This window comes from Takifugu flavidus, chromosome 3 (assembly GCF_003711565.1).
Source record: "Takifugu flavidus isolate HTHZ2018 chromosome 3, ASM371156v2, whole genome shotgun sequence".
Classification (NCBI taxonomy): Eukaryota; Metazoa; Chordata; class Actinopteri; order Tetraodontiformes; family Tetraodontidae; genus Takifugu; species Takifugu flavidus.
Genome location: NC_079522.1, coordinates 3,109,773 through 3,135,860, shown reverse-complemented (window position 1 = coordinate 3,135,860; position 26,088 = coordinate 3,109,773). Strand labels below are relative to the sequence as shown.

Here is a 26,088-nt window from a genome sequence, read left to right as displayed (position 1 = left end):
CATCATCATCATCACCATCATCATCACCACCATCATCACCATCATCAACCTTCATCCATCATCATCACACCACCACCATCATCATCACCACCACCATCATCATCACACACCACCATCATCATCACCATCATCACCATCATCATCATCACCATCATCATCACAACCATCATCACCATCATCATCATCACCATCATCATCACCACCATCCATCATCATCACACCATCATCACCATCATCATCATCACCATCATCATCACCATCATCATCATCGTCGTTGGACGAATTTATAGTTTTTCAAGTGATTGTTGATGTAAACAGGAAGTGCAGATTTTCAGACATCCTGCTCAGCGCAATGCAGACAGGTGAGTGTGTGTGTGCGTGCGCGCGTGCGTGTGTGCGGTGTGTGTGTGCGTGCGTGCGCGCGTGCGTGCGTGTGTGTGCGTGTGTGTGGGCATGAGGCCAGTCAGGCCGCCAGCTCTCAGCAGCACCAATGCGGCTCTGCGTTAGCGCGGCTCTACAGCCGTGTGGAGCTAACGGCAGCTTGGCAGCTCAATAACTGAAGCTAATTGGTGTTGTTGCCACGGTTACTGGGGGAGAAGCCTTGATGCTACAGTCAGAATACAAATGTAGTTAGCTTCCCTTCTCAGAATGCTAATTAGACAGCTTGGAAGGGATTGAAAGGTTGGATGTTAGCGCCCCTCAGGGCGACGTTAGCATCATATTACACTGTACCTGTTCCAGTCACACAGGAAGTGGTTCACGTGCCTCTCCCCCCCCCCCCCCCCCCCCAGGGATATCAGAGTGTTCGTCAAGTCGCCACAGGAAGCGTGCGCGTCTGGCCGCGGCCGTTAGCCCCTGGAAGGCCGCCTACATTCAGCAGCGCCGCATTGACAACAACTGGAGGAGCGGCGACGCGCTGGAGCCCACGGTGCGGCAGCAGCGCTCACGCTGGTGTTTGGTGGGAGGAGTCTGATCAGGTGTGTTTCTGTAGGTGCTGAAGGGTCACGATGATCATGTGATCACATGTCTGCAGTTCAGCGGCGACCTGATTGTTAGCGGCTCAGATGACAACACGCTAAAAGTGTGGTCGTCCGTCACGGGCAAGGTGAGACCTGGGGGTGTGTGAGTGGGTGTGTGTGTGTGTGTGAGAGGGTGTGTGTGAGAGTGGGTGTGTGTGTGTGTGAGAGTGTGTGTGTAGGTGTGTGTGTGAGAGTGTGTGTGAGAGTGGGTGAGAGGGTGTGTGAGAGTGGGTGTGTGTGTGTGAGAGTGTGTGTGAGAGTGGTTGTGTTGTGTGTGAGAGTGTGTGTGTGGGTGTGTGAGAGTGGGTGTGTGAGGGTGTGTGTGTGAGAGTGTGTGTGTGTGTGTGTGAGAGTGTGTGTGTGGGTGTGTGAGAGTGTGTGTGTGTGAGAGTGGGTGTGTGTGTGTGTGAGAGTGTGTGTGTGGGTGTGTGAGAGTGGTGTGTGTGTGAGAGTGTGTGTGAGAGTGAGTGTGTGTGTGTGTGTGAGAGGTTGTGTGTTTCTGTGTGTGAGAGTGAGTGTGTGTGTGTGTGGGTGTGTTTCTGTGTGTGAGTGTTTCTGTGTGTGTCCCCCGTCCCCTTAGTGTCCTTCCCGGTTGCCATGGTAACCTCTCTTCACAGTGTCTGCGGACCCTGACGGGCCACACGGGCGGCGTGTGGTGCAGTCAGCTGCTGGGCGCCACCGTCATCAGCGGCTCCACAGACCGGACGCTGCGCGTGTGGGACGCCATGAGCGGCGAGTGCGTGCACATGCTGCACGGGCACACGTCCACTGTACGCTGCATGCATCTCCATGGTAACCGGTAAAAGAAATTGGCGTTCTACTGGTGGTCTCCATGACGACCGGCACTTCCTCCCAACGCTGCTTTGATGTGAGAATGACCCTGGTTGGACGGCTGTCTCCGTCAGGGTGGTGTCGGGCTCCCGGGACACGACGCTGCGCGTGTGGGACGTGGCGACGGGCCGCTGTCACCACGTGCTGACGGGCCACGCCGCCGCCGTGCGCTGTGTCCAGTACGACGGGCAGCGGGTGGTGTCGGGCGGTACGATTTCATGGTGAAGGTGTGGGACGCCGAGGCGGAGGTGTGTCTGCACACGCTGCAGGGACACACCAACAGGGTGTACTCGCTGCAGGTACACACACACACACACACACACACCTGCGCGCCACTGGCGCAGCGGCTGATTGGTCCGTTGCCTCCTCGCAGTTCGACGGCGTGTTCGTGGTGAGCGGCTCGTTGGACACGTCCATCAGAGTGTGGGACGTGGAGACGGGTACGATCAGACCTTCGTGCACCAGAAAATGCGCGTTCGCGTGCGGGCGCATCACTCACGGTGAATGTGGGCGTGTCCTGTCCAGGGGGGTGTGTCCACACGCTCACGGGCCACCAATCGCTCACCAGCGGGATGGAGTTGCGGGACAACGTGCTCGTGTCCGGGAACGCCGACTCCACGGTGCGTGTGTGGGACATCCGGACGGGAGCGTGTCTGCACACGCTGCAAGGTGAGAGTCCCGTGGGGGGGCGTGGGGGGGGGACGCGTCTCACCGGTGGTGTCTCAGGTCCCAACAGGCACCAGTCGGCCGTCACCTGTCTGCAGTTCTGCAGGGGTCTGGTTCTGTCCAGCTCCGACGACGGCACCGTCAAACTGTGGGACCTGAAGACTGGCGTCTGGCTCCGAGACGTGGTGGCGCTGAAGAGCCGGGGATCAGGTCAGGACCGCGGTCGGGCCGCTCCGCCGGGGGCCGCATACTGACCTGTGCGTTGGTCCGCAGGGGGCGTGGTCTGGCGGATCCGAGCGTCGGACACGCGGCTGGTGTGCGCCGCCGGCAGCAGGAACGGGACGGAGGAAACCAAGCTGCTGGTGCTGGATTTTGACCTGGAGGACGGGACGGAAGAGACGCATTGATGGGACGGACAGGTGGGGTCTTCCTGACCCGGGGGCGGCGGGATGGACTTCCTGCCTCCTGAAAACAGCTGAAACCTTAAAAGTGATGGCGCCCAAACTGGACCACAGAAGAAGTGTGAGGTCACACACATGTGGGACCGTGGCTGTTGCCGGGGAAACCAGGATCCTGTGAGGTGGCGCGCAGCTTCATGTGTAATAAGATGTAAATAGTGAGATGTAAATATTCCCTTTGTTATAAGAAGAGAGCGTTAGCCTGAGGGGGCGGGGCCAGTGGGGTTAATAAAGATCTGCTTTTGTAAACTGGTTCAGCCGTGAACGTCAGATAATTCCATGAATGAGCTCCACCTGGGCAACGCGGTCCCTCAGCTCAGGTGTGTCGGCGTGACGTTAGCAGCTGCTACCCGAGGACGCTAACGCCGCTGACGCTAACGGGAAGGTTGTCCTTTTCAAGCTCGCCGTCGACCCATCACATGATGCAAGTCCGCTCATTCGGACTCAGACGTGGTCCTCACGACCTGCTGGAGGTCCCACCGGCTTCAGGATGGAGACCGGCTGGACCGGGTCGTTCACAACCGACTGACCTGGGATTCTGACCCACAACCATCAGTGGGTTTAAAGAGAAGACGTCCACAGTCGTGTGGAGGAAGGTCAAAGGAGAATGAGCAGACTGGTTCAGATGCTGGAAGGACAACAGGAAGTCACCAAGTTCTGAAACGGAAGCTGTGTGGGATCCAGAATGGTGGCGGGCAGCAGGGGGCGCTGTGGCGCCTGCAGTCCTGACGTAAAGAAACGTAGAAGAAGAACCAGCCAAAACAACATGGCGGCCTCCGCAGAACACGTTGATCCGGAATCCGCACTACCAGATGAGATACAGGTCCAGGAGAGCAGCAGAGACCTGGACGCGTCGGACTCTGGACAGTCTGATCCAGATCCGGATGAAGGTGAGGACGGGGGTGAACCGCCAGGACCAAAGATCCGGGACACCCCGGAGGACATACGGCTCGAGGCGATCGCCAACACTGTGGCTCTGCATCCCAACAGGGACATCGTGGTGTTCGGGGACGTGGACGGGGACGTGTACGTCTACTCGTACTCGTGCACCGAGGGGGAGAACCGGGAGCTGTGGTCTTCCGGGCACCACATGAAGTCCTGCCGCCAGGTGCGCTTCTCTGCGGACGGACGGAAGCTCTTCAGCGTGTCCCGGGACAAGGCGGTCCACCTGCTGGATGTGGAGCGGGGACAGCTGGAAACACGGATCCGAGGGGCCCACGAAGCTCCAATCAACAGTCTGCTGGTGGTGGATGAGAACATCCTGGCGACCGGGGACGACGCGGGCAGCCTCAAGGTCCGGAACAAGTTTGGAAAAGACAGCTTCTGCTTACAATAGTCAATATTGGGACAAGTAACCGTAGTCGCATGTCCACCGTCGTGTTGTTCCCATTGAAACGGTTGAAGCTTGTATGTTGATGGCCCAACTTCTAGAGTGAGCTGTGAGGAAATGTGAGACCTGGCGTCCACCACCATGTCCACCGTGGACTTGGTGGTGGACAGCTCTTATGTCTTGGGTTGGCTGTTACGCTGAGTGTGATGAATGTGTGTTTGAAGGTTTGGGACTTGAGGAAGGGGAGCGCCATCATGGATGTGAAGCACCACGAGGACTACATCAGTGACATCACCGTGGACCAGGCCAGGAGGATCTTGCTCACTGCCAGGTTGGATCCAGAAGGTCACAGGTCCTGCGGCGTTGACTTCAGCTCACACTTTCTCCTGCCTCGTTGTGTCACAGTGGCGACGGCACCATGGGGGTCTTCAACATCAAGAGACGCCGGTTCGAGCTTCTGTCGGAGTATCAGACGGGTGATCTGACCTCGGTGGCGCTGATGAAGAAAGGCCGGAAGGTCGTTTGTGGCTCCAGCGAGGGGACCGTGTACATCTTTAATTGGAATGGCTTTGGCGCCACCAGCGACCGCTTCGCCCTCAAGGCCGAGTCGGTGGAGTGCATCGTCCCCGTGACCGAAAGCATCATGTGCACCGCCTCCATCGACGGCTACATTCGGTACGATTAGCCCGCCCTCACGAGGCTGTTTCTGATTGGTCGTCTGTGACGGTCCGGGATGGTCAGTTGTGGTCTTCATAGCTTCGCGTCTTTTTCTGGGTTGGTTCAGGTTTCGAGTAAAAGTTGCGTTCTGGCCGGAGCTGCTAATGTTCTGTCCTCTCTTCATCAGGGCTGTGAACCTGCTCCCCAACCGTGTCCTTGGCTGCATCGGACAGCACGCCGGCGAACCCATTGAAGAGCTCGCCAAGTCCTGGGATTCCCGCTTTTTAGCCAGCACGGCCCATGACCAGCTCATCAAGTTCTGGGACATTTCCAGTTTACCCAATAGGAGCGTGGATGAGTACCGCAAGAGGAAGAAGAAGGACGGTCGTATGAAGTCTCTGACAAAGAAAGCCCACGGAGACAACGACTTCTTCTCAGGACTGTTGGAGGAAACGGAAGAGAAGGACGATGAACGGGAGGAGGCAGAAGATGACGACAGCGAGAGTGGGAGCGATTAAAATCAGATGCCCTCGGTCTTCGATACCTGCCGTGACGATCCGCTCACGCCGTCTGTGGTTAACCCGAAGGAGGGTTAGGGTTAGGAGATCTGAACCACGGTACCGATGAAGATCAAGATTTCTAATGTCTTAACATCGTGATCAAGAAGGATATTAAGTCATGGCGAAAGTAAATCTGGAGGTTGGAAAGACGATAAATATAACTTTTGATATTAAAGCTGTTGTTTTGAAAAATGTGTTTGAATTGATGCAAACATGTTCAAAAGCAGACAGATGTGTGTATTCAGGTGTGTGTGTCAGAAATGTGTTCTTTTTAACTTAGTCCCTCATTAAAATGACCTCTTTGGAGTTTCACCTGTGTACTATGATGGGGAACTTTCTAATGGAGATGTAAATCATCGATACCTGCTGCTCTGAACATCACCATAAACCTTTGGTAAAGTTTTCTTAAATCTCAACCACAGTGTTGTCATGGAACCAAACCAGTGACGTTGTTGTGGATCAGATAAGAGGAGTTTTAGAGTTGGTACAGTCCATCGGAAGTGGTTCGATCCAACACCAGGCGGGAAGAAGCTGCGTCACGTGAGGCGATTGAGAAGCCAATATGGCGACACGCAGCAGCGAGTAAGCTAGTCAAAAAGCCTGACCAGAAAAACGCATCGCTGCTTTTTTCAGACATTATTGTTCGGTTGTAGGTAAGATTTCCGGTTCTTTTTGGACGGGTAATTGTGTAGTTGAAGAAACTAAAAGCCGCTTTCCTTTTTTAAAGGCCGTCTACTGTCTGTTAGCTAGCTGAAGTTAGCCCCATTGCTAACCTGTATTTGTAAACAATGAGTTCGTGGTTCGAAACCAAACCATCGGTTTTATCTTCGGTATTGGGAGGGATGCTTTTCGACAAGTTAGTTTTCATTTCAGAAAACTGTTTCCAGTTTTCACCTCAATGAATAATCGCGATTTGGATTAATTTCGCCGTGTTATAATGTCATCACGAAGCTGGCTTGGCACGACTTGTTTTTATTACCTTTTCAACTTTGCCATCTCAAGAATTGTCTTCAGAAATGTGATTAAAATAATGCGCAGAATAAAATCACCCGGTCTGTTTTGTATTCCAGTTAAACCATCAGGATGCCAAGAAAACCAGAAGACAAGCTTCAAGCAGGCGATCTGGTGTTTGCCAAGATGAAGGGCTTCCCCTACTGGCCCGCCAGGGTGAGAACACGCACGAACACGCGTTTTCTCATGCTCTGCCGTTGAGATGGTTTATAGAATACTTGCATGTGCGTGTACGCTCAGGTCTGCAAGTCAGAGACGGGTTACAAGAAGCGAGTCCCGGTCTTCTTCTTTGGGACCCATCAGATGTAAGTTTTGGCTTCTGATCAGTCGCCTCACGTCCTCAGTCGCATCCCCTCAATCATTAAACTGCTTGATCGCTGCCTCTTCTGCAGAGGCCACCTCCCCCCACACAACATCGTTCCTTACATGGGCAACAAGGGGAAGTATGGTGGAGGCACCTTCTTCAAAGGCTTTGCTGAGGGGATGTGGGAGATCCAGAACACACCTGGAGTTGGAAGTAAGCTCAAAGTGAGTCAGAGGAGATCTTAAAGAAACAGGACATGGATTTAAAAAGTTGGTTATTTTGGAAGACGTATTCATACTTATTTTCTGAAGTATTTTCCTTTGTGTCTTCAGGTCCCAGCAAAAAGCAAATCTGCTGCCAAAGCAGCTTCTGCTCAACCAACATCCGTCCTCAAAGTTGCCAAACGTGAGAAAGTGCCCGTGGACGCAGGGACACCTGCACAGGCTGGGTCTCCGTCTGTGGTGGGTGGCGGAGCAGCCGTGTCTTCAGGTGAGAAGGAAGCAGCTTCTGCTGCCACCAGAGCTTCGCTGAGGTCAAAGACCTCTGCAGAGGAACTAACAGACTGCAGCCTGACCTCATGCTCCGGAGGTCACGCCGTGAAGGTCGACCCAGAAGCTCCCGTGAACACCCGGCGCAGGAAGACGCCGGCTGTCGGCAGACGGGCAGCCAGGCAGAACCCTGCAGATCTGATGGACGGCAAAGTTACGCAGAGGAAAAAGAAGGTAGAGCCGCAGTGAAGACTTTGACTGGTTTACTTCTTCCTTTCGATTCAGCCGAGAACAGTCGCGGTCCTGGGAACAGTCGCGGTTCAGGGAACAGTCCAGGGACCCAGAACAGTGATTTCTCTTGCTCCTGCAGAAGTGGGCGAAAGCTTCCGCCACAGTTGGAGCCGATCCTAAAGCAGCGTTTGCTGATCAGACTCCTGCCACCGAAGCCCCGGCTGCTGCTGCCCGTAGGAAGAAGCTTGGCAGCACTGGAGACGCAGCAACCGTGGACCCCCGGCCAGCCCCAGAGAGGGCGGAGACCGAGGAGGCCGGAGCGCCTGCCGGGGCCAGGAGCCGGGTTACCACGGTAACCAAACATCTGCTGACGTTGGCAAAAGACAAAAAAATCCAACTGGCGGGTCTGGAACTGTCTTTGTTGCTGCAGGTGGATGCTGAACCACAGAAGAAGGAACCCTCCAGCGCCACAGGGACCAGTCCTCCCAGTACCCAGTTGAAGGTTGAAAAGCAGAGTGAGCTGCCCAACGGTGAGTCTTGATGGAAGCCCAGCAGTTGGGATCAGAGAGGAGCTCAGCTCTAGATCCACCAGGTGTCCAACTGGACCGAGCAGATCCGCCGAAGGAAATGAGCCGCTTTTCTCTTTTCTCCAACAGACTGTGAGAAACTGAAGGTCAAGGAAGTGTCCGACAGAGAGACGGAGGAGAAGACGAGTGGAGGGCTGAAGAGAAAGAGGGAGGCAGAGGACAGAGAGAAGGAGGAGCAGAGGAGCGAGAGTCAGAGCGGAGACACAACCGCCAGAAAGCAGAAGAAAAACCTGAAGAAGGCAAAGAAAGGTGGAGAGAAAGAGGGAGCAAAAGGCGGAGGAATGAAAACACGAAGAGCAGAGAAAGCAAAAGAGACAGAGACAAGGAGAGAAACAAGGTTGGGCAAGAAAGTCAGGAAAGGGTGGGGAGGAAAGGAGGGACGCCGTGATGAAGAGAAGAAAGAAACAATGGGGAACGGAACAAAACGAAAGAGAGAAGAGGACAAACGGGGGGGAAACACGGGGTCGAAGAAAGGGATCAGAGCTGAGGAGAAAGGGAAGAAGTCACGAGAAACGCCAGCAAACGAAGAGAGCTCGAGCACCGAGGAAGGAAAGAAAGGGGGGAAGATGATGGAGAAAAAGAAAGAGGGGGAGGGACAATCCATGGCAGAAGAAAAAGAGCAAGAGCCTGTGGAGGAGGAGGTAAAACTTCTATCTTTGATCATCTTTGATTGAGAGCAGCAACACTGGAAGCGGCCTGTGGTCGTCATGGTAACGCGCAGCGAGGGCGCCCGTCTGTTGATGGATTCATTCAGCAGCTGCACCTGGTCCAGGTGATAACCTGCTGTTCATGTCTCCACGCAGCGACAGCACCACCTGGCGGCCAGGAGGGAGAGTCTCCTGAGGTCTCTGCAGGGTCTGCTGAAGGCCGGAGGCTCGCAGTGAGACACACACACACACACACACACACACACCGTCTCAGCAGGTGAAACACTCAACGTCTGTGTTCTCCCCAGGAAAACAGGTGATGCAACAAAGAAGAAAGTAGAGATGAAAAAGACGCAAGGCCAGAAGTCCCACATCCGAATCTTTCTCAGTAAGCTGGTGCAGGACGATTCTGGGATCAACCAACCGACGGAGGGCGCCGAAGGGACAGGGGAACGTCCACGGGAAGAGGAGAGCTGCTCCCAAGGTGATGAGAGCAGTGAGGAAGGAAAGAAGGAGACAGTGAGTGAGCTGAGGAAGCAACGGGATGAGAAGGAGAAGGAGAAGGAGGAGAGGAAAATCATCGGCAAGATTGTTAAAGCTGGACGGGGGACGAGAGTCCAGGTGAAGACCATGATCGGAGGAGCCGTCGTCCCCGAGGAAGACGAGAAGAAGGGGAGTAAAGACGGAAGAACGGACGACCCCAAGAAGAGCGCCGGAAAAACAGAGGAGAAGAAAAAGGGGGAAGATAGAAAAGTGGAAACGGCTGCAGAATCTGAGAGGTCTGGAAGAACGAAGGCTGCAGCAGACGAGAGAAAAGACAAGAAGGCAAAAGAGGAGAAGAAGGATGAACAGAGCAAAGCAGAAGAGAAGAAAGTGTTGAAAGAAAAGAAACACCAGAGTGTGAAAGAAAGAACAAATATGGCCAGAGAAAAGGGGGAAAGAACGAAGAACGGACAAAAGGATGCTGAGCAAACGGAGGAAAAGAGGGAAAGAAACCAGAAGACAGACGAAATGGGAACAGTGAAGAAGAGTGCAGAAAGGAGGGACGAGAAGGAGAAAGAGGAGAAGAAAAGGTTGGACGAGGGGGCAGAAGTGGAACACAGAAGGAGGAGGGACGGCTCGGAGGGAAAGAGGGACAAGATGGCAGAGAAAGGAGGAGAGAAGATGAGCAGTGGAGGCAAAGGCCTCAAAAGACAGAAAAGAAGAGGAAGAAAGAGCGATGGCTCCGAGAGAGGAGGAGAAGAAAAGCAAGAGGGAAACGCAGCACCTGAGGAGAGGACGCAGACGGGTGGAGAGGAGAGCAAACCACAGAAGAAGAGTCCAGAGGGGACGGAGGGGAAAGAGACGGAAAAGGAACCCAACAGGAAGGACGGAGGACAAGATGAGAAGGAGGAAAGGGAGGAACAAGGAAACCTGCTCCAAGAGGCCGAAGAGAGGAGGGAGAGAAAGAGAGGGAGCGCTGAGAACGAGGACAAGCGCAACAGGAAGCCACAGGCGGGCGGCGGCGTGGAGGACAAACCAGCCGCGGGAGGAGAGCGCCCTGAAGCCACAGGTGAGCGGAGCGGGGAGGAGTCGCAGCAGAAGAAGAAAGCATCAAAGAAAAGAGTGGGAGGAGCCGAAGGGCGCGGCGAGGAAGAGGAGGGGGGGAGGAAGAGTGGTGAGGTCACGCCACACGACTCCACCCTGCACCGGATCCACGGAGACATCGCATCTCCCTGAAGACCGACAAGCCGGTAAGACGCCGCCGTCCCTTCGTCCCTGAGCGCCCGTTGCCGGGGCGACGCCGGCCCAGGCTGATGCACGCCGGCGGCCCCTGCTGACGCCTCTTGTCTGTTTCAGGACATCGATAATGTCTGACGGCGCTGGACCAGCTGGGCCTGGTCTACGTGACGTCCAAACACGTGCAGCGGCACAGCGAGCTGGTGGTCACGCTCAGGAAGGTGGACCGCCCAGGTGTGCCGGCGTTCCCGCCCTGGCGCCTTCTAACCCGCCTCTCTCCTCTCTGAAGCTGAGGTCCTACAGAGCCAGCCGCAGCGTCATGGAGAAGGCCTCCATGTTGTACAACCGCTTCAAACACGCCTACCTGCTGGGGGAGGGGGAGGAGCTGGTCAGCGCCACCTTCCTGCGCTCCTTACTGGAGGAGAAGGAGGAGGAGGAGGAGGCAACGTGCAGAGCGCCACCAGGAACGGCTGCAGGCGGTGGAGGGAGGACGTGTACAGGAGAGGAGTGATGGAGGCCACGAGGACCAGGAGGTGGCGGTGAAGGACGAGGCCCGTTCACAAGGTTAGGGTGGGGTTACTCCCCTGCGGCGGGGTCACGACCCCTCAGTAGCCCCGCCGCAGGGGAGTAACCTAGGTCCGCCCATGCCGCTCCGTCCTTTGTTGTGGAGGTTTCAGCAGCCCCGTCGGGGAGCTCAGGTAGGGTGGCCCCAGAGCCTGGAGCAGGTCCCAGGACAGGGGGACAGACAGCAGGAGCGTCTCACTGGTGTGGAGGTTCCTGAGGAGACGGGCTCCAGGAGAGGGGAGGCTCCTGTCCTGGCTCCTCCTGCTGCTGGACCATGTCCCCCCTCGTGTGTTCAGGCCTGCTGAGACCGTCCACCCGTCCCAGCTGTGTGTTTTAGCATTTGTGAGGGTCCAGAGTCGTGGTGGTACTGACCTGTCTTCCCCCTGTTGTTTGTAGCTCCAGCAGACTGTTGCTGACTGACTGGACCTGAAGGAGGGCCGGGACCTGAACCGGAGTCTGGCGCAGTCCTCCTGCCCGACAGGGGGCAGTGTGGCGCTTCCTGCCAGACGAGTTCATGGCCGTCATGATGGGAAACGTAGTTTCTGCTTTCATATTCAGGTTTAGATCCAAACAACCAAACTACAATCGCATATTGAACTCATTTCCTTTTTAAATTTAATTTTAAAACTTTAGTTCAGAGTTGCTTTTGTAAATATGTAATTGTGTTAATATTAAAATGTCATTTTTATTAGATGTGGTGTCCAGAAGGTGTTTTCTTTCCTTGACAAACACATATAGAAATTAAGACAGAAGATGAAATGGACGTTGTAGGAAAGGGTTAGAGAGGGTTAGGGTTAGAGGGTTAGTAGGGTTGGGGTTAGTAGGGTTAGGGTTAGAGGGTTAGGGTTAGAGAGGGTTAGGGTTAGGGTTAGAGAGGGTTAGGGTTAGAGAGGGTTAGGGTTAGGGTTAGAGAGGGTTAGGGTTAGTTAGGGTTAGAGGGTTAGGGTTAGAAGGGTTCGGGTTAGTTAGGGTTAGAGGGTTAGGGTTAGGGTTAGAGAGGGTTCGGGTTAGTTAGGGTTAGAGGGTTAGGGTTAGAGGGTTAGAGGGTTAGAGGGTTAGGGTTAGTTAGGGTTAGAGGGTTAGGGTTAGTTAGGGTTAGAGGGTTAGAGGGTTAGGGTTAGCGAGGGTTCGGGTTAGTTAGGGTTAGAGGGTTAGGGTTAGCGAGGGTTAGGGTTAGTTAGGGTTAGCGGGTTCGGGTTCGCGGGTTCGGGTTCGTTCGGGTTCGCGGGTTCGGGTTCGCGCGGGTTCGGGTTCGCGCGGGTTCGGGTTCGTTCGGGTTCGCGGGTTCGGGTTCGTTCGGGTTCGCGGGTTCGGGTTCGTTCGGGTTCGCGGGTTCGGGTTAGTTAGGGTTAGAGGGTTAGGGTTAGAGGGTTCGGGTTCGGGTTAGTTAGGGTTGGAGGGTTAGTAGGGTTAGAGGGTTAGGGTTGGAGGGTTAGAGGGTTAGAGGGTTAAAGTTAGGCCCCCTGTGGTAATGGGCTCGGCCTTGTGATGATCAAAGAACCTGGGACACTTGTCCTTCCAGGGATCAAGGGGCTTTGATCAGCAGAAACATCGTGACGACCCAAGGTTGTGCAGGACTTGGCTTGTTGCTGCGTTCTGACCCGTGACCCATCCTGGGTCCTGTGGATCAGCCGAGCCCAGGTGGTGCCAAGCACCTTGATACTGGACCTGGGATCCTTGTGTCAAGGCGAACCCTCAACAGATGTGCGTGTTTGAGTGCCGTATGTGTTTAAATTAATATCAGAAAATGGAGTTTTCATTCATTTCACTGCAATATTTTAAACAAAATATTCACTTGTTGGTTTAAAAAGCTTAAACATTTTTCGCACTTTCACGTTTGTAATTAAATTCGCTTTTAATCAGCCGAAATATTGAGTGAACAAATTATGAAACACCGATGAATTATTCCCGTGTAAAGCGGGAAGCTGAGGAGTCACGTGATCCTTCTGCGGCAGGTAAACTTCCGGTGTTCTGATTGGACGCGTGGACGCCCGTGTGGGCGGGGCCAGCACCTCTGTTTTTCCTCGTCACGGACCAGAGCGGATCGGTGTCCGGGCGGACAGAACCGGAAGTGGTCGCCGGGAAAAAACGCGGCGCTGCGGAGAGGAATTCAACAGGAAGTGGGAGTAAAGAAGCAGCAGCGGCGCGTGCGTGCGCGTGCGTGAAGGGATGGAATCGCGTTTTCCCTGAGAGGAGCAGCCGAGGAGCGGACATGGCCCACGTCGACAACGGAGCCGCGGCGGCGGCGGACGAGGACGAGGACGAGGTGGAGGTGAGGCTCCGGCTCCGGCTCCGGCTCCGGGTCGGGGGTCTGATCCAGAGCCGCGGCGGTGGCTCCCGAGTCCTCCTTTTATGACTTTAGTCCTCCTTTCTGTCGTCTTTGATCCTCCTTTCTGTCGTCTTTGATCCTCCTTTCTGTCGTCTTTGGTCCCTCTTGTCCGGACCGGTGTTTGGCTTCACAGGAACCGATCCTGGATCTGGATGATCCGTTTCCAGTCGTTTTACAGGACTTCAGAGTGTTCATAAAAAACCAAGTGTTTTAAAATAATTAGATAAATTGATTTCAATCATCTGTTTCGATCATTAATTTTCATCTTCATAAACTCTGATGACGTCACTTAAAGTGTGCGCTTTGTATCAGTTATTGATTGATCTGAGCGACTGGGTCACGTGACCTTCAGTCTGTAATTAAAGGTTTTTAAAGTTCCTGAGGTCATTCGCGGCTCAACTGTGCTCCAATCACCTGTGTGTGAGTGTGTGTGTGTGTGTGTGTGTGTGTGTGTGGTGTGTGTGTGTGTGTGTGTGTGTGTGTGTGTGTGTGTGTGTGTTCATATAAATGAAACCTGTTCCAGGACAACAAACAGGAAGTGTCTCAGCTCTCTGACATCTTTGTTGTGATTATTTTAATTGAATCGTGAACTAAATATGATAAAAGACAAATAAAAAGAATATTCATCTGGTTCATGTGGGCGGAGCCACGTGGCCTCTGCAGGTTCTCCAGGAAGTTCCTGTGGTCCGTCCACAGTCCCAGGCTGGGACCTATTTGCTCGGGATCAGGATCCATTAGTGGTCAGCAGCTGTGCGTTAGCTCGGTCAGCAGCTGTGCGTTAGCTCGGTCAGTTGCTGTGTGCTACGTCTGTCTGCTGCAGGAGCCACGAGCAGACAATCAAATCAGGCCTGAATGCTGCTGCTGTCTGGGCCCAAATGGGCAGAACGTGACCGTGGCAACACACAGAGGCTGTTCTTTGGCAGGGTCAAAGGTCACGAGTCCCAGATGGCTCAGGTGACTCTCGTGGAGGAGAGGTGCTCCACAGGTTCCACACCTCCTGGAGGAGGCGGAGTCAGAGGCGTTGGCTGTCGTGTCACACCTGTGTCTGGCCCAGACCCGTCGCGCAGGTTCCGAGCCTTGGGAGCGGCTCCATGAACGTCCTTCCTTCTAAACAAGTCCAAACAGGAAGTTGTGCTGCGGAGCAAAGACCCTGGCCCCAATATTGTTGTCCAGCTTCTTTCACAACATTCTGTCATTGCCACCGTTGCCGCAGCAACCAGGTGTTTACGTCTGTATCCCCTCAGACATGTTCGCGGTGTCCAGCAGCAGAACGCCACCGGCGCCGATATGCCAGGTCACCGGAGTGTACCAAAGCGTGACCTCACTCTCCTGACCGTCAGCGCACTGAAACCATGACAACAGTCGTGGGTCACGGAGGCACGTTCTCCTCCGGTGTTAGAACACGGAACAGGCGGAACCGTGCATGTGGCTGAGGCGCGGCGCCGCTGTGGTCGACTGTTGCAGCTGGATACGGTTACATAAGAGGCCACTGGGACGCTATTATTAGCCTGCTGTGTGTGTGTGTGTTGTGTGTGTGTGGTGTGTGTGTGGTGTGTGTGTGGTGTGTGTGTGTGTGTGTGCGCGCGCAGAACTCCTCAGCCAGCAGGTGAGGGTTCCGTTCCTCAGATCATCCTTCATGTTTAGAGCGACAGGTGTCACCTCTGCTAATGTTAGCATCTGTTAGCATATGTAGCTCTGTAACTCTAATATGTTTCTGTGGTTTTCAGGACTGTTTTGAAGATGCTTATGATCAAATACCTGTGTGAGTACACACACACACACACGCACACACACACACACACACACACACACACACACTCATTATTGATGAGGACTTTAATCAATAATGAATTCCACAGCCTCTGACTCTCACAAATCAATGTGAAACTCTGTGTGTGTGTGTGTGTGTGTGTGTGGTGTGTGTGTGTGTGTTGTGTGTGTGTGTGTGTGTGTGTGTGTGTGTGCAGAACTCCTCAGCCAGCAGGTGAGGGTTCCGTTCCTCTGAGATCATCCTTCATGTTTAGAGCGACAGGTGTCACCTCTGCTAATGTTAGCATCTGTTAGCATATGTAGCTCTGTAACTCTAATATGTTTCTGTGGTTTTCAGGACTGTTTTGAAGATGCTTATGATCAAATACCTGTGTGAGTACACACACACGCAACACACACACACACACACACACCACACACACACACACACACTCATTATTGATGAGGACTTTAATCAATAATGAATTCCACAGCCTCTGACTCTCACAAATCATGTGAAACTCTGTGTGTGTGTGTGTGTGTGTGTGTGTGTGTGTGTAGGGCCTGTCACATGGACCTGCAGACTGCCATCCAAGAGACTCAGTGCGCTCTCAATCTGGTCCTCAACAACAAGTTCTCTGAAGCGCTGAAGCTGCTGAAGCCATGGTAACCATGGCAACATCATGTGTTGTGCACTTGTTGTGTTTTGTCACGGTTTGTGTGTGGCTGATCTGCAGGTGGAAGGAGAGCATGTACCACGCGCTGGGCTACAGCAGCATCCTGGTGATGCAGGCCGCCATGACCTTTGAGCACAGGGATATCCAGGCTGCCATGGCAACCATCAAACAGGCCCTGCTCACCTGTCAGAGGTAACGAGCCTCGGGTGTCGGGTGTCTCCGCTTCATTCATGGGACCGTCTGAATCCAGGTGAATCGTTTCATGCGTTCCAACCTGCTTTGTCTGAAGGTTCAGGAAGAAAACCACCGTGGTCGCTTCTTTGTCCAGTTTGATCAACAAACAGTCCAACCTGCAGGAAGGTAGGCCCCGCCCACACGCCCCGCCCACACACGCCCCGCCCACATATGCCCCGCCCACCCCTGTGACTGACAGCAGCAAATAAACACGACTGTTGTTCCAGAGGAGATGCACGCAGAGGTGTGTTACGCTGAGTGTCTGCTGCAGAAGGCTACGCTCACCTTCGTGCAGTCAGGCCCCTCCCCCACGCCCCCCATCCTCCCCCGTCCTCCTCCCTCCATCCTCCCCCACCCTCCCCCACGCCCCCCATCCTCCCTCCATCCTCCCCCATCCTCCCCCCATCCTCCCCCATCCTCCCTCCATCCTCCCCCATCCTCCACCCATCCTCCCCCACGCCCCCCACCCTCCCCCATCCTCCCCCACCCTCCACCCATCCTCCCTCCACCCTCCACCCATCCTCCCCCACGCCCCCCATCCTCCCCCATCCTCCCCCACCCTCCCCCATCCTCCCTCCACCCTCCCCCACCCTCCACCCATCCTCCCCCACCGCCCCCATCCTCCCCCGTCCTCCCCCACCCTCCCCCACGCCCCCATCCTCTTCCTCCCCCATCCTCCCTCCATCCACCTCCACCCATCCTCCCCCACGCCCCCCGTCCTCCCCCGTTCCTCCCCCACCCTCCCCCCCCACCCTCCCCCCACACCCCCATCCCCCTCCCCCATCCTCCCTCCCCCATCCTCCCCTCCTCCCCCCACCCTCCTCCAGCTCCCCCATCCTCCCCCCATCCTCCCTCCCTCCATCCTCCCTCCACCCTCCACCCACCCTCCACCCACCCTCCACCCATCCTCCCCCATCCTCCACCCATCCTCCCCCATCCTCCCCCGTCCTCCCCCATCCTCCCCCACCCTCCCCCCATCCTGCCTCCATCCTCCCCCATCCTCCCTCATCCTCCCCCATCCTCCCTCCATCCTCCACCATCCTCCCTCCATCCTCCACTCCCATCCTCCCCCACCCTCCCCCATCCTCCACCCATCCTCCCCCCTCCTCCCTCCATCCTCCCCCATCCTCCCTCCATCCCCCACCATCCTCCCTCCATCCTCCCCCACCCTCCCCCATCCTCCCTCCATCCTCCCCCCACCCTCCCTCCCCCATCCTCCCCCATCCTCCCCCATCCTCCCTCCTCCTCCCCCCCCTCCCTCCTCCTCCACCCTCCTCCCTCCTCCATCCTCCCTCCATCCTCCACCATCCTCCCTCCCCCACCCTCCCCCATCCTCCACCATCCTCCCCCATCCTGCCTCCACCCTCCTCCATCCTCCCCCATCCCCCCCATCCTCCCCCATCCTCCCTCCACCTCCCCCATCCTCCACCCATCCTCCCCCACCCTCCCCCCCCATCCTCCCTCCATCCTCCTCCATCCTCCCCCATCCTCCCCCACCCTCCCCCACGCCCCCCATCCTCCCCCACCCTCCCCCATCCTCCCTCCATCCTCCCCCACGCCCCCCACCCTCCCACCGTCCTCCCCATCCTCCCTCCATCCTCCACCATCCTCCCTCCATCCTCACCCATCCTCCATCCTCCCTCCATCCTCCCCTCCTCCCCCACCCTCCCCCACGCCCCCATTCCTCCCCCACCCTCCCCCATCCTCCCTCCATCCTCCCCCCATCCTCCCCCCCCTCCCCCATCCTCCCCCACCCTCCCCCATCCTCCCCCACCTCCCCCCTACCCCTCCCTCCATCCTCCCCCATCCTCCCTCCATCCTCCCCCCTACCTCCTCCATCCTCCCCCATCCTCCCTCCATCCTCCCCCCTACCTCCCTCCTCCTCCCCCCTCCTCCCTCCATCCTCCCCCATCCTCCCTCCATCCTCCCTCCATCCTCCCTCACCATCCTCCCTCCATCCTCCATTATATCCCTCCATCCTCCCTCATCCTCCACCATCCTCCCCCACCCTCCCCCATCCTCCCCCATCCTCCCCCCATCCTCCCCCACCCTCCCCCACGCCCCCCATCCTCCCCCACCCTCCCCCATCCTCCCTCCATCCTCCCCCCATCCTCCACCCACCCTCCCCCCATCCTCCCCCACCCTCCCCCATCCTCCCTCCATCCTCCCCCCTACCTCCCTCCATCCTCCCCCACCTCCCTCCATCCTCCCCCCTACCTCCCTCCATCCCCCCCCTCCTCCCTCCATCCTCCCCCCTAACCTACCTCCCTCCATCCTCCCCCAATCCTCCCTCCATCCTCCACCATCCTCCCTCCCTCTCCTCCCTCCATCCTCCACCATCCTCCCTCCATCCTCCCTCCATCCTCCACCATCCTCCCCCACCCTCCCCCATCCTCCACCCATCCTCCCCCATCCTGCCTCCACCCCCCTCCATCCTCCCCCATCCTCCCCCCATCCTGCCTCCATCCTCCCCCCCCCTCCTCCCTCCATCCTCCCCCATCCTGCCTCCTCCACCCTCCCTCCATCCTCCCCCATCCTCCCCCCCATCCTGTCCATCCTCCCCCCATCCTCCCTCCATCCTCCCCCATCCTCCCTCCCTCTCCTCCCTCCATCCTCCACCATCCTCCCTCCATCCTCCCTCCATCCTCCACCATCCTCCCCCACCCTCCCCCATCCTCCACCATCCTCCCCCATCCTGCCTCCACCCCCCTCCATCCTCCCCCATCCTCCCCCCATCCTGCCTCCATCCTCCCCCCCCCTCCTCCCTCCATCCTCCCCCATCCTGCCTCCTCCACCCTCCCTCCATCCTCCCCCATCCTCCCCCCCATCCTGTCCATCCTCCCCCATCCTCCCTCCATCCTCCCCCATCCTCCCCCATCCTCCCTCCATCCTCCCCCATCCTCCCTCCATCCTCCCCCATCCTCCCCCCCTTCCTCCCTCCCTCCTCCCCCATCCTCCCCCATCCTCCCTCTATCCTCCCCCATCCTCCTCCCTCCCTCCTCCCCCCCCCACCCTCCCCCATCCTCCCCCCATCCAGGTGATCTTCTGTCTTCCTCTGCAGGACGAGAACATGATCAGTTTTATCAAAGGAGGCATCAAAGTTCGAACAAGCTACCAAATCTACAAGTGAGTGTCTGTTGCTCCTGCCGACTGCTGTCACCATGGTAACCACACCGCGTCTTCATGTCACCAACAGGGACTGTCAGAACCTGCTGAACATCACTCAGGACCTGGCTGACCAGTCTGGTTCCTTCAGACAGTTTGAGGGTGGAGTCAAGCTGGGCATCGGCTCCTTCAACCTGGTGAGCTTTGGTTCCTGAGGGACCTGATTGAAGCCTCCTCCGGGTCCACTGAGCAGGGTTCTTCTTCCAGATGCTGTCGCTCCTCCCACAGAGGATCCTGAGGCTGCTGGAGTTCATCGGGTTCTCAGGAAACCGGGTCAGAAGGATTCAGTGGGCGTTGACCCCACAGCTGCGTGCTGACCTGCTGACGTGGTTCTGACTGTGTGCAGGGCTTCGGGTTGTCTCAGCTGAGGGATGGAGCCTCCAGCCAGAGTCTCCGCTCCATCATCTGCGCCTTGACGCTGTTGTTCTACCACACATACGTGTCTCTGATCCTGGGTGAGGAGAACTTTAGCTGCAGGTCTGTGCTCACACAGCATCTGAACCATCTGCAACCATCTGTGTTTGTTCAGGAACCGGCGAGGGGAACCTGGAGGAGGCCGAAGCTCTGCTGGAGCCGTACAGGCACAAGTACCCCAAAGTGAGCCGGGCCAGCAGAGCCGACGGTTCTGCTGAACTCTGGAAATAAAAGCTTCTGTTTCTTCTTCCTTCAGGGATCCATCGTTCTCTTCTATACGGCTCGAATCGCCACCTTACAGGGAAACTTCCAGAAGGTGTTTAAGAAGCCGAATCACCATTCTGCCGTGGTGCCTTCACTGACCCTTCACTGTCCCCGTCGTGCTGCCTTCACAGACCCTTCACTGTCCCCCTCGTGCTGCCTTCACTGACCCTTCACTGACCCTTCACTGACCCTTCACTGACCCCCCTCGTGCTGCCTTCACTGACCCTTCACTGACCCCCTCGTGCTGCCTTCACTGTCCCCCCCATGCTGCATTTACTGACCCCCCGTCGTGCTGCCTTCACTGACCCTTCACTGTCCCCGTCGTGCTGCCTTCACTGTCCCCCGTCATGTTGCCTTCACAGACCCTTCACTGTCCCCCTCGTGCTGCCTTCACTGTCCCCGTCATGTTGCCTTCACAGACCCTTCACTGTCCCCCTCGTGCTGCCTTCACTGTCCCCGTCATGTTGCCTTCACAGACCCTTCACTGTCCCCCTCGTGCTGCCTTCACTGTCCCCGTCATGTTGCCTTCACAGACCCTTCACTGCCCGCCATCGTGCTGCCTTCACGGACCCCCCTCGTGCTGCATTTACTGCCCGCCATCGTGCTGCCTTCACGGACCCCCCTCGTGCTGCCTTTACTGACCCCCTCGTGCTGCCTTCACTGATCCCCCTCGTGCTGCCTTCACTGATCCCCCTCGTGCTGCCTTCACTGTCCCCCCCATGCTGCTTTTACTGACCCCCGTCGTGCTGCCTTCACTGTCCCCCCTCGTGCTGCCTTCACTGACCCTTCACTGCCTGTCATCGTGCTACCTTCACTGTTCCCCGTCGTGCTGCCTTCACTGACCCCCCTCGTGCTGCCTTCACTGACCCTTCACTGCCTGTCATCGTGCTGCCTTCACTGTTCCCCGTCGTGCTGCCTTCACTGACCCCCCTCGTGCTGCCTTCACTGACCCTTCACTGCCTGTCATCGTGCTGCCTTCACTGTTCCCCGTCGTGCTGCCTTCACTGACCCCCGTCGTGCTGCCTTCACTGACCCCCGTCGTGCTGCCTTCACTTACCCCCTCGTGCTGCATTTACTGCCCCCCGTCGTGCTGCCTTCACCGACCCACCCCCCCCCCCCCCCGTCGTGCTGCCTTCACTGACCCCCTCGTGCTGCCTTCACTGACCCCGTCGTGCTTCCTTCACGGACCCCCCTCGTGCTGCCTTCACTGATCCCCCTCGTGCTGCCTTCACTGTCCCCCCCGTGCTGCTTTTACTGACCCCCGTCGTGCTGCCTTCACTGTCCCCCCTCGTGCTGCCTTCACTGACCCTTCACTGTCCCTCCTCGTGCTGCCTTCACTGACCCTTCACTGCCTGTCATCGTGCTACCTTCACTGTTCCCCGTCGTGCTGCCTTCACTGACCCCGTCGTGCTGCCTTCACTGACCCCCTCGTGCTACCTTCACTGTTCCCCGTCGTGCTGCCTTCACTGACCCCCGTCGTGCTGCCTTCACTGACCCCCTCGTGCTACCTTCACTGTTCCCCGTCGTGTGCTGCCTTCACTGACCCCCGTCGTGCTGCCTTCACTGACCCCCTCGTGCTGCCTTCACTGACCCCGTCGTGCTGCTTCACTGACCCCCTCGTGCTGCCTTCACTGACCCCATCGTGCTGCCTTCACTGACCCCCTCCTGCTGCCTTCACTGACCCCGTCGTGCTGCCTTCCAGGCCCTGCTGAAGTTCCAGGAGTGCATCAGCAGCCAGCAGGAGTGGCGGCAGATCCACCACATGTGCTACTGGGAGCTGATGTGGACACACTCGTACCAGCAGGACTGGGTCCAGGCGTTCCGCTACGCTGACCTGCTGTGTCAGGAGAGCCGCTGGTCCAAGGTGAGCCGAGCGTCCCGGGACCTGCTCCGGGTTCTCCAGCTCTGAGGGCCTATCTGGATCTGTGTGCAGGCCATCTACGTGTACCAGAAGGCCGCCATCCTCAGCATGATGTCAGAGGAGGAGCAGAAGAAGACGGGGGAGGACGTGGTGGACCTCTTCAGGTCAGAGACGCCGCCCCGGCCGCCAGAACCGCCGCGGAACATCAGCTGATCCTCCCGTCTCCCTGCAGGCAGGTGGAGGGTCTGAAGCAGCGTCTGGCGGGAAAGTCCATCCCCACGGAGAAGTTCGCCGTCAGGAAGTCCAGGCGCTACCAGGGCGCCGCCGTGGTCCCGCTGGTGGTCCCTGCGCTGGTAGCTCGCCTCCATGTGGTCGGGACGGACGCCGGCGTGTTCTGATCCGAACCTTCTGTGTGCAGGAGATGATGTACGTCTGGAACGGCTTCACCGTCGTTGGGAAGAGAGCCGACTACACCGAGGCCCTGCTGGTTACCATAGAGACGGCCGAGGAGCGGCTGCGCAACCACCCCAGTGAGCCGAACACACGCTGTGATCAGCTGATCTGTTGGCGATCTGTCGGTGATCAGGTGATCTGTCGGTGATCAGGTGATCTGTTGGTGATCAGATGATCTGTCGGTGATCAGGTGATCTGTCAGTGATCAGGCGATCTGTCGGTGATCAGGTGATCTGTCGGTGATCTGTCAGTGATCAGGTGATCTGTCGTGATGATCAGCTGATCTGTCGGTGATCAGCTGATCTGTCAGTGATCAGGTGATCTGTCAGTGATCAGGTGATCTGTCGGTGATCAGCTGATCTGTTAGTGATCAGGTGTTCTGTCGTGATGATCAGGTGATCTGTCAGTGATCAGGTGATCTGTCGGTGATCAGGTGATCTGTCGTGATGATCAGCTGATCTGTTGGTGATCAGCTTATCTGTCGGTGATCAGGTGATCTGTTGATGATCAGCTGATCTCTCAGTGATCAGGTGATCTGTCGGTGATCAGGTGATCTGTTGATGATCAGGTGATCTGTCGGTGATCAGCTGATCTGTTAGTGATCAGGTGATCTGTCAGTGATCAGGTGATCTGTCGTGATGACCAGCTGATCTCTCAGTGATCAGGTGATCTGTCTTTCTGCTTCAGATCCATCAGACTTCCACCCAGACGACAGCTGCCTGCTCCAGATGTTGAAGGGCCTCTGCCTGAAACACCTGGACCGGCTGTTCCAGGCGGAGCTGTGCTTCACACGCGTGCTGTCCAGGTGACACACACACACACACACACACACACACACACACACAGGGGCAGTGGGCGTGGCTCCACTTGACCCTCCCATCCATCCTGCAGCGAGCGCCAGATCCGCTTCGACCACTACCTGGTCCCCTTCACGCTCTACGAGCTGGCGCTCCTCTACCACCAACAGGGGGACTCAGCCAAGGCCGCCGCCCACATCCACAACGCCAAGTAGGTCACCTGATTCCTGCTCCTGTCAGGCTAGCGACAGCGCTAGTGTTAGCCTGAGGGCTAGCCTGAGGGCTAACACTAGCGCTGTCGCTAATGTTAGCCTGAGGGCTTCACTGCTGACTGGCTTTGAAATGTTCCTCCTGGACAGGACCAACTACAAAGGGTACTCTCTGGAGTCCAGGCTGCACTTCAGGATCCACGCGGCCCTCAACAGCCTCAGAGGATCTCCTGCCGGGACCCCCTAGGATCTCCTGCCGGAGCCCCAAGGATCTCCTGCCGGGACCCCCAAGGATCTCCTGCCGGAGCCCCAAGGATCTCCTGCTGGGACCCCCTAGGATCTCCTGCCGGAGCCCCAAGGATCTCCTGCCGGGACCCCCTAGGATCTCCTGCCGGGACCCCCAAGGATCTCCTGCCGGACCCCCAAAGATCTCCTGCCGGACCCCCTGACCCTGGAGCAGCATCAGAGCCCACCTGGCCGTCACTCCACAGCTGCTGTTGTCGGCTGAAGTCATGAACACGTGAAGGTTTTCCACATGATCAGCTGCACAGGTGACCTCACCCCAGGTGACCTCACCACAGGTGACCTCTGCACAGGTGACCTCACCCTAGGTGACCTCTGCACAGGTGACCTCACCCCAGGTGACCTCACCCCAGGTGACCTCACCACAGGTGACCTCTGCACAGGTGACCTCACCCCAGGTGACCTCACCCCAGGTGACCTCACCACAGGTGACCTCTGCACAGGTGACCTCACCCCAGGTGACCTCACCCCAGGTGACCTCTGCACAGGTGACCTCACCCCAGGTGACCTCACCCCAGGTGACCTCTGCACAGGTGACCTCACCCCAGGTGACCTCACCCCAGGTGACCTCTGCACAGGTGACCTCACCCCAGGTGACCTCACCCCAGGTGACCTCTGCACAGGTGACCTAACCTAGGTGACCCGTCTGTGTGAAATCAAATGAACCAAAGTTTCTGTCCATCATACCTGATGAGAACGCAGGTGTTCAAACTGACAGGAAGTTGACCTGCTGTCTACAGGAAGTTGCTGCCTGTAATCATTAGCATTAGCTGGGCGTGCAATAGCTTAGCTTAAAATGTGGCTGCTGACCTTTCAAAGATGGCCGCCACATTGTGGCGTTTGCTGCATCTTCTGTAAACGTGCGCTGATGCAACGATGAGAGCATGTTAGCATGTTAGCATGTTAGCAGCGTCTGGTGTCGGCGGCCATCTTTGTTTCAGTTTCGCTGTAACGTCAAAGAAGTGCACCATGATCACACACACACTCACACACACACACTCACACACACACACACACACACACACATACACTCACACACTCACACACATACACTCACACACACACACTCACACACACACACACACTGCGCTACACTCGTCTGAAGTTTACAGGTCTGAAGACAAACAAACTTTACACTTTTAGCATTTTTTTGTCCACTAAACTCAGTGGATGCTGAATATTTGTGGCCTTTATAAAAACAGTTAGCGTAAATATAGGTTAGCATATGTAAGCTAACGAGTTCTGTTGTCATCCACACCTGCAGAAAGGATTTTATCTATTTTATCTACTTTAACTTATTTGAACTTTTCTCCGGTGAACTAATGTTAAGTGGGCGTGACTCGTGAAGGCTGATGCTAACGGCTAACGGCTAACGGCAGATAAACTGTGTTTCTTTGCACAGAGCAGCTCTGATGTTTATTTTTGCTTGTTTTTACTTTCTATTTCTTAAAAATTTGGCTAAACATGCTAACAAAGATCTCATGAACGTTAGCAATGCTGCGCCTGAAGCAGGAAATCTGCCCTGCGGGGTCGTCATGGTGACGGATGCTGTTGGCAGGTTTGTCCTGTAAAACCTGAACGACAGCATCGAGGAAGCGCGACCATCAGGCCTCGTCTTCTCTCAAGGGTCAAACACGTGTGCTAACATGCTAACACTCATGCTAACTGTCAGAAACCTTTGTTTTCCTGCTAAAAACCATGAAATTCTCCAGTTGACAGTTGTGGTGCGTCTGACCTGAGACCAGCACACGTCAGTTCTTCAGCGCTACAGTCGTAGCCGTTAGCATCGGCTCAAAGACCAAATTCTCTGTTTTTATGTTGGTTCTGCAGCTTTGACTTGTTTGTCCAAAGGTCAACGGAAGTTTGTTTCTGGTCTCTGTCCATGTTCTTCATCATGTGTCACATGACTCGGACAGGATGTGACATCAGCGACATGTGACATCAGCGACGCGTCGCGCTTCCAGACGTGGGAAATAAAAACCGAGATCAAAGATATTTTTTGTGGCTGCTTTTTTTTTTTTTTTGAACAAACGTTTGATGTAAAATATTAACGAGTTCACGTTAACTAACCTGAACAAAGCTTGGAGCGATCAAAGCTAGCAGCGCTAATGCTCGTTAGCTTTTGAGGGTTCTTACACATTTTATAAAATGCCAAATATTTGAAATCTGTGATGAATTCATTTATATTTGTTGATGTTTCTCTCAGAACCCGGTCAGAACCTGATCAGAACCCGATCAGTTAGCATTGGACACTTTCTTCTGGCCTTTCAGTGCGGAACGCTGCGTTCTCCCGCGTTCCTCAGAGGAGATGGGGAACTTTGACGTTGACATTTGGAACGTTTTGTTGCCAGCAGGAAGTCGTCCATTCAATAAACCATGCTACTGTTAGCAGTAGCATCTCCAGAGAGGCCAGAGCCTCAATTCAAGATGTCACAGGACCGGTGAGACTGGTCCTCCCACCACTGGGGGCACTGGTGGGTCAGGAGCTGTGGGCCACGGCCCCCCGTGGTGATGGAGCCGTGTGTGTGTGTGTGTGTGTGTGACCAGTGTGAGTTCAGTTG

At 56.2% G+C, this 26,088-nt stretch overlaps 3 protein-coding genes and 1 pseudogene across 4 annotated transcripts; all 4 read left to right on the top strand.

Moving 5' to 3' along the window:
- The window catches only part of LOC130523057 (F-box/WD repeat-containing protein 7-like), a 10,280-nt pseudogene extending 7,053 nt beyond the window's left edge, over window positions 1–3,227 (top strand).
- Window positions 3,228–3,379: 152 nt separating this feature from the next.
- On the top strand, window positions 3,380–5,833 carry wdr55 (WD repeat domain 55). The gene is made up of 4 exons (XM_057028021.1): window positions 3,380–4,268; window positions 4,529–4,635; window positions 4,710–4,979; window positions 5,149–5,833. Exons 1-4 carry the CDS (start codon window positions 3,660–3,662, stop codon window positions 5,477–5,479), a joined length of 1,317 nt encoding a protein of 438 aa, XP_056884001.1. The 5' UTR covers window positions 3,380–3,659; the 3' UTR covers window positions 5,480–5,833.
- Window positions 5,834–6,023: 190 nt separating this feature from the next.
- Window positions 6,024–10,684, top strand: LOC130523045 (ABC transporter F family member 4-like). The gene is made up of 11 exons (XM_057027990.1): window positions 6,024–6,174; window positions 6,592–6,688; window positions 6,773–6,837; window positions 6,925–7,060; window positions 7,169–7,558; window positions 7,695–7,907; window positions 7,986–8,085; window positions 8,212–8,783; window positions 8,946–9,022; window positions 9,098–10,522; window positions 10,629–10,684. The coding sequence occupies exons 2-10, from the start codon at window positions 6,605–6,607 to the stop codon at window positions 10,506–10,508; spliced, it is 3,048 nt and encodes a 1,015-aa protein (XP_056883970.1). The 5' UTR covers window positions 6,024–6,174; window positions 6,592–6,604; the 3' UTR covers window positions 10,509–10,522; window positions 10,629–10,684.
- Window positions 10,685–13,079: 2,395 nt separating this feature from the next.
- LOC130523055 (tetratricopeptide repeat protein 39B) lies at window positions 13,080–25,522 on the top strand. 2 transcript variants are annotated; one of them, XM_057028010.1, is made up of 19 exons: window positions 13,080–13,344; window positions 15,509–15,543; window positions 15,712–15,816; window positions 15,888–16,019; window positions 16,117–16,187; window positions 16,289–16,356; window positions 19,123–19,187; window positions 19,258–19,363; window positions 19,434–19,499; window positions 19,573–19,681; window positions 19,756–19,823; window positions 19,897–19,956; window positions 21,607–21,768; window positions 21,838–21,929; window positions 21,998–22,118; window positions 22,184–22,295; window positions 22,906–23,023; window positions 23,110–23,226; window positions 23,375–25,522. In XM_057028010.1, the coding sequence occupies exons 1-19, from the start codon at window positions 13,285–13,287 to the stop codon at window positions 23,469–23,471; spliced, it is 1,764 nt and encodes a 587-aa protein (XP_056883990.1). In that variant the 5' UTR covers window positions 13,080–13,284; the 3' UTR covers window positions 23,472–25,522. The 2 variants fall into 2 exon arrangements, with proteins under 2 accessions (XP_056883990.1, XP_056883989.1); XM_057028009.1 differs by lacking the exon at window positions 15,509–15,543 and adding an exon at window positions 15,129–15,163 and having other exon boundaries at window positions 13,082–13,344; window positions 16,289–16,350; window positions 19,117–19,187.
- Window positions 25,523–26,088: the final 566 nt, after the last annotated feature.

Bases quoted from the DNA above. Each gene is read 5' to 3' on its own strand.
- wdr55 (XM_057028021.1), top strand. From the start codon at position 3,660: ATGGTGGCGGGCAGCAGGGGGCGCTGTGGCGCCTGCAGTCCTGACGTA. The intron at 4,269-4,528 runs GTCCGGAACAAG...GTGTGTTTGAAG, and splicing joins ACGACGCGGGCAGCCTCAAG to GTTTGGGACTTGAGGAAGGG. The intron at 4,980-5,148 runs GTACGATTAGCC...TCTCTTCATCAG, and splicing joins TCCATCGACGGCTACATTCG to GGCTGTGAACCTGCTCCCCA.
- LOC130523045 (XM_057027990.1), top strand. From the start codon at position 6,605: ATGCCAAGAAAACCAGAAGACAAGCTTCAAGCAGGCGATCTGGTGTTT. The intron at 6,689-6,772 runs GTGAGAACACGC...GTGTACGCTCAG, and splicing joins TCCCCTACTGGCCCGCCAGG to GTCTGCAAGTCAGAGACGGG. The intron at 7,559-7,694 runs GTAGAGCCGCAG...TTGCTCCTGCAG, and splicing joins TTACGCAGAGGAAAAAGAAG to AAGTGGGCGAAAGCTTCCGC.
- LOC130523055 (XM_057028010.1), top strand. From the start codon at position 13,285: ATGGCCCACGTCGACAACGGAGCCGCGGCGGCGGCGGACGAGGACGAG. The intron at 13,345-15,508 runs GTGAGGCTCCGG...TGTGGTTTTCAG, and splicing joins AGGACGAGGACGAGGTGGAG to GACTGTTTTGAAGATGCTTA. The intron at 15,817-15,887 runs GTAACCATGGCA...GCTGATCTGCAG, and splicing joins CTGAAGCTGCTGAAGCCATG to GTGGAAGGAGAGCATGTACC.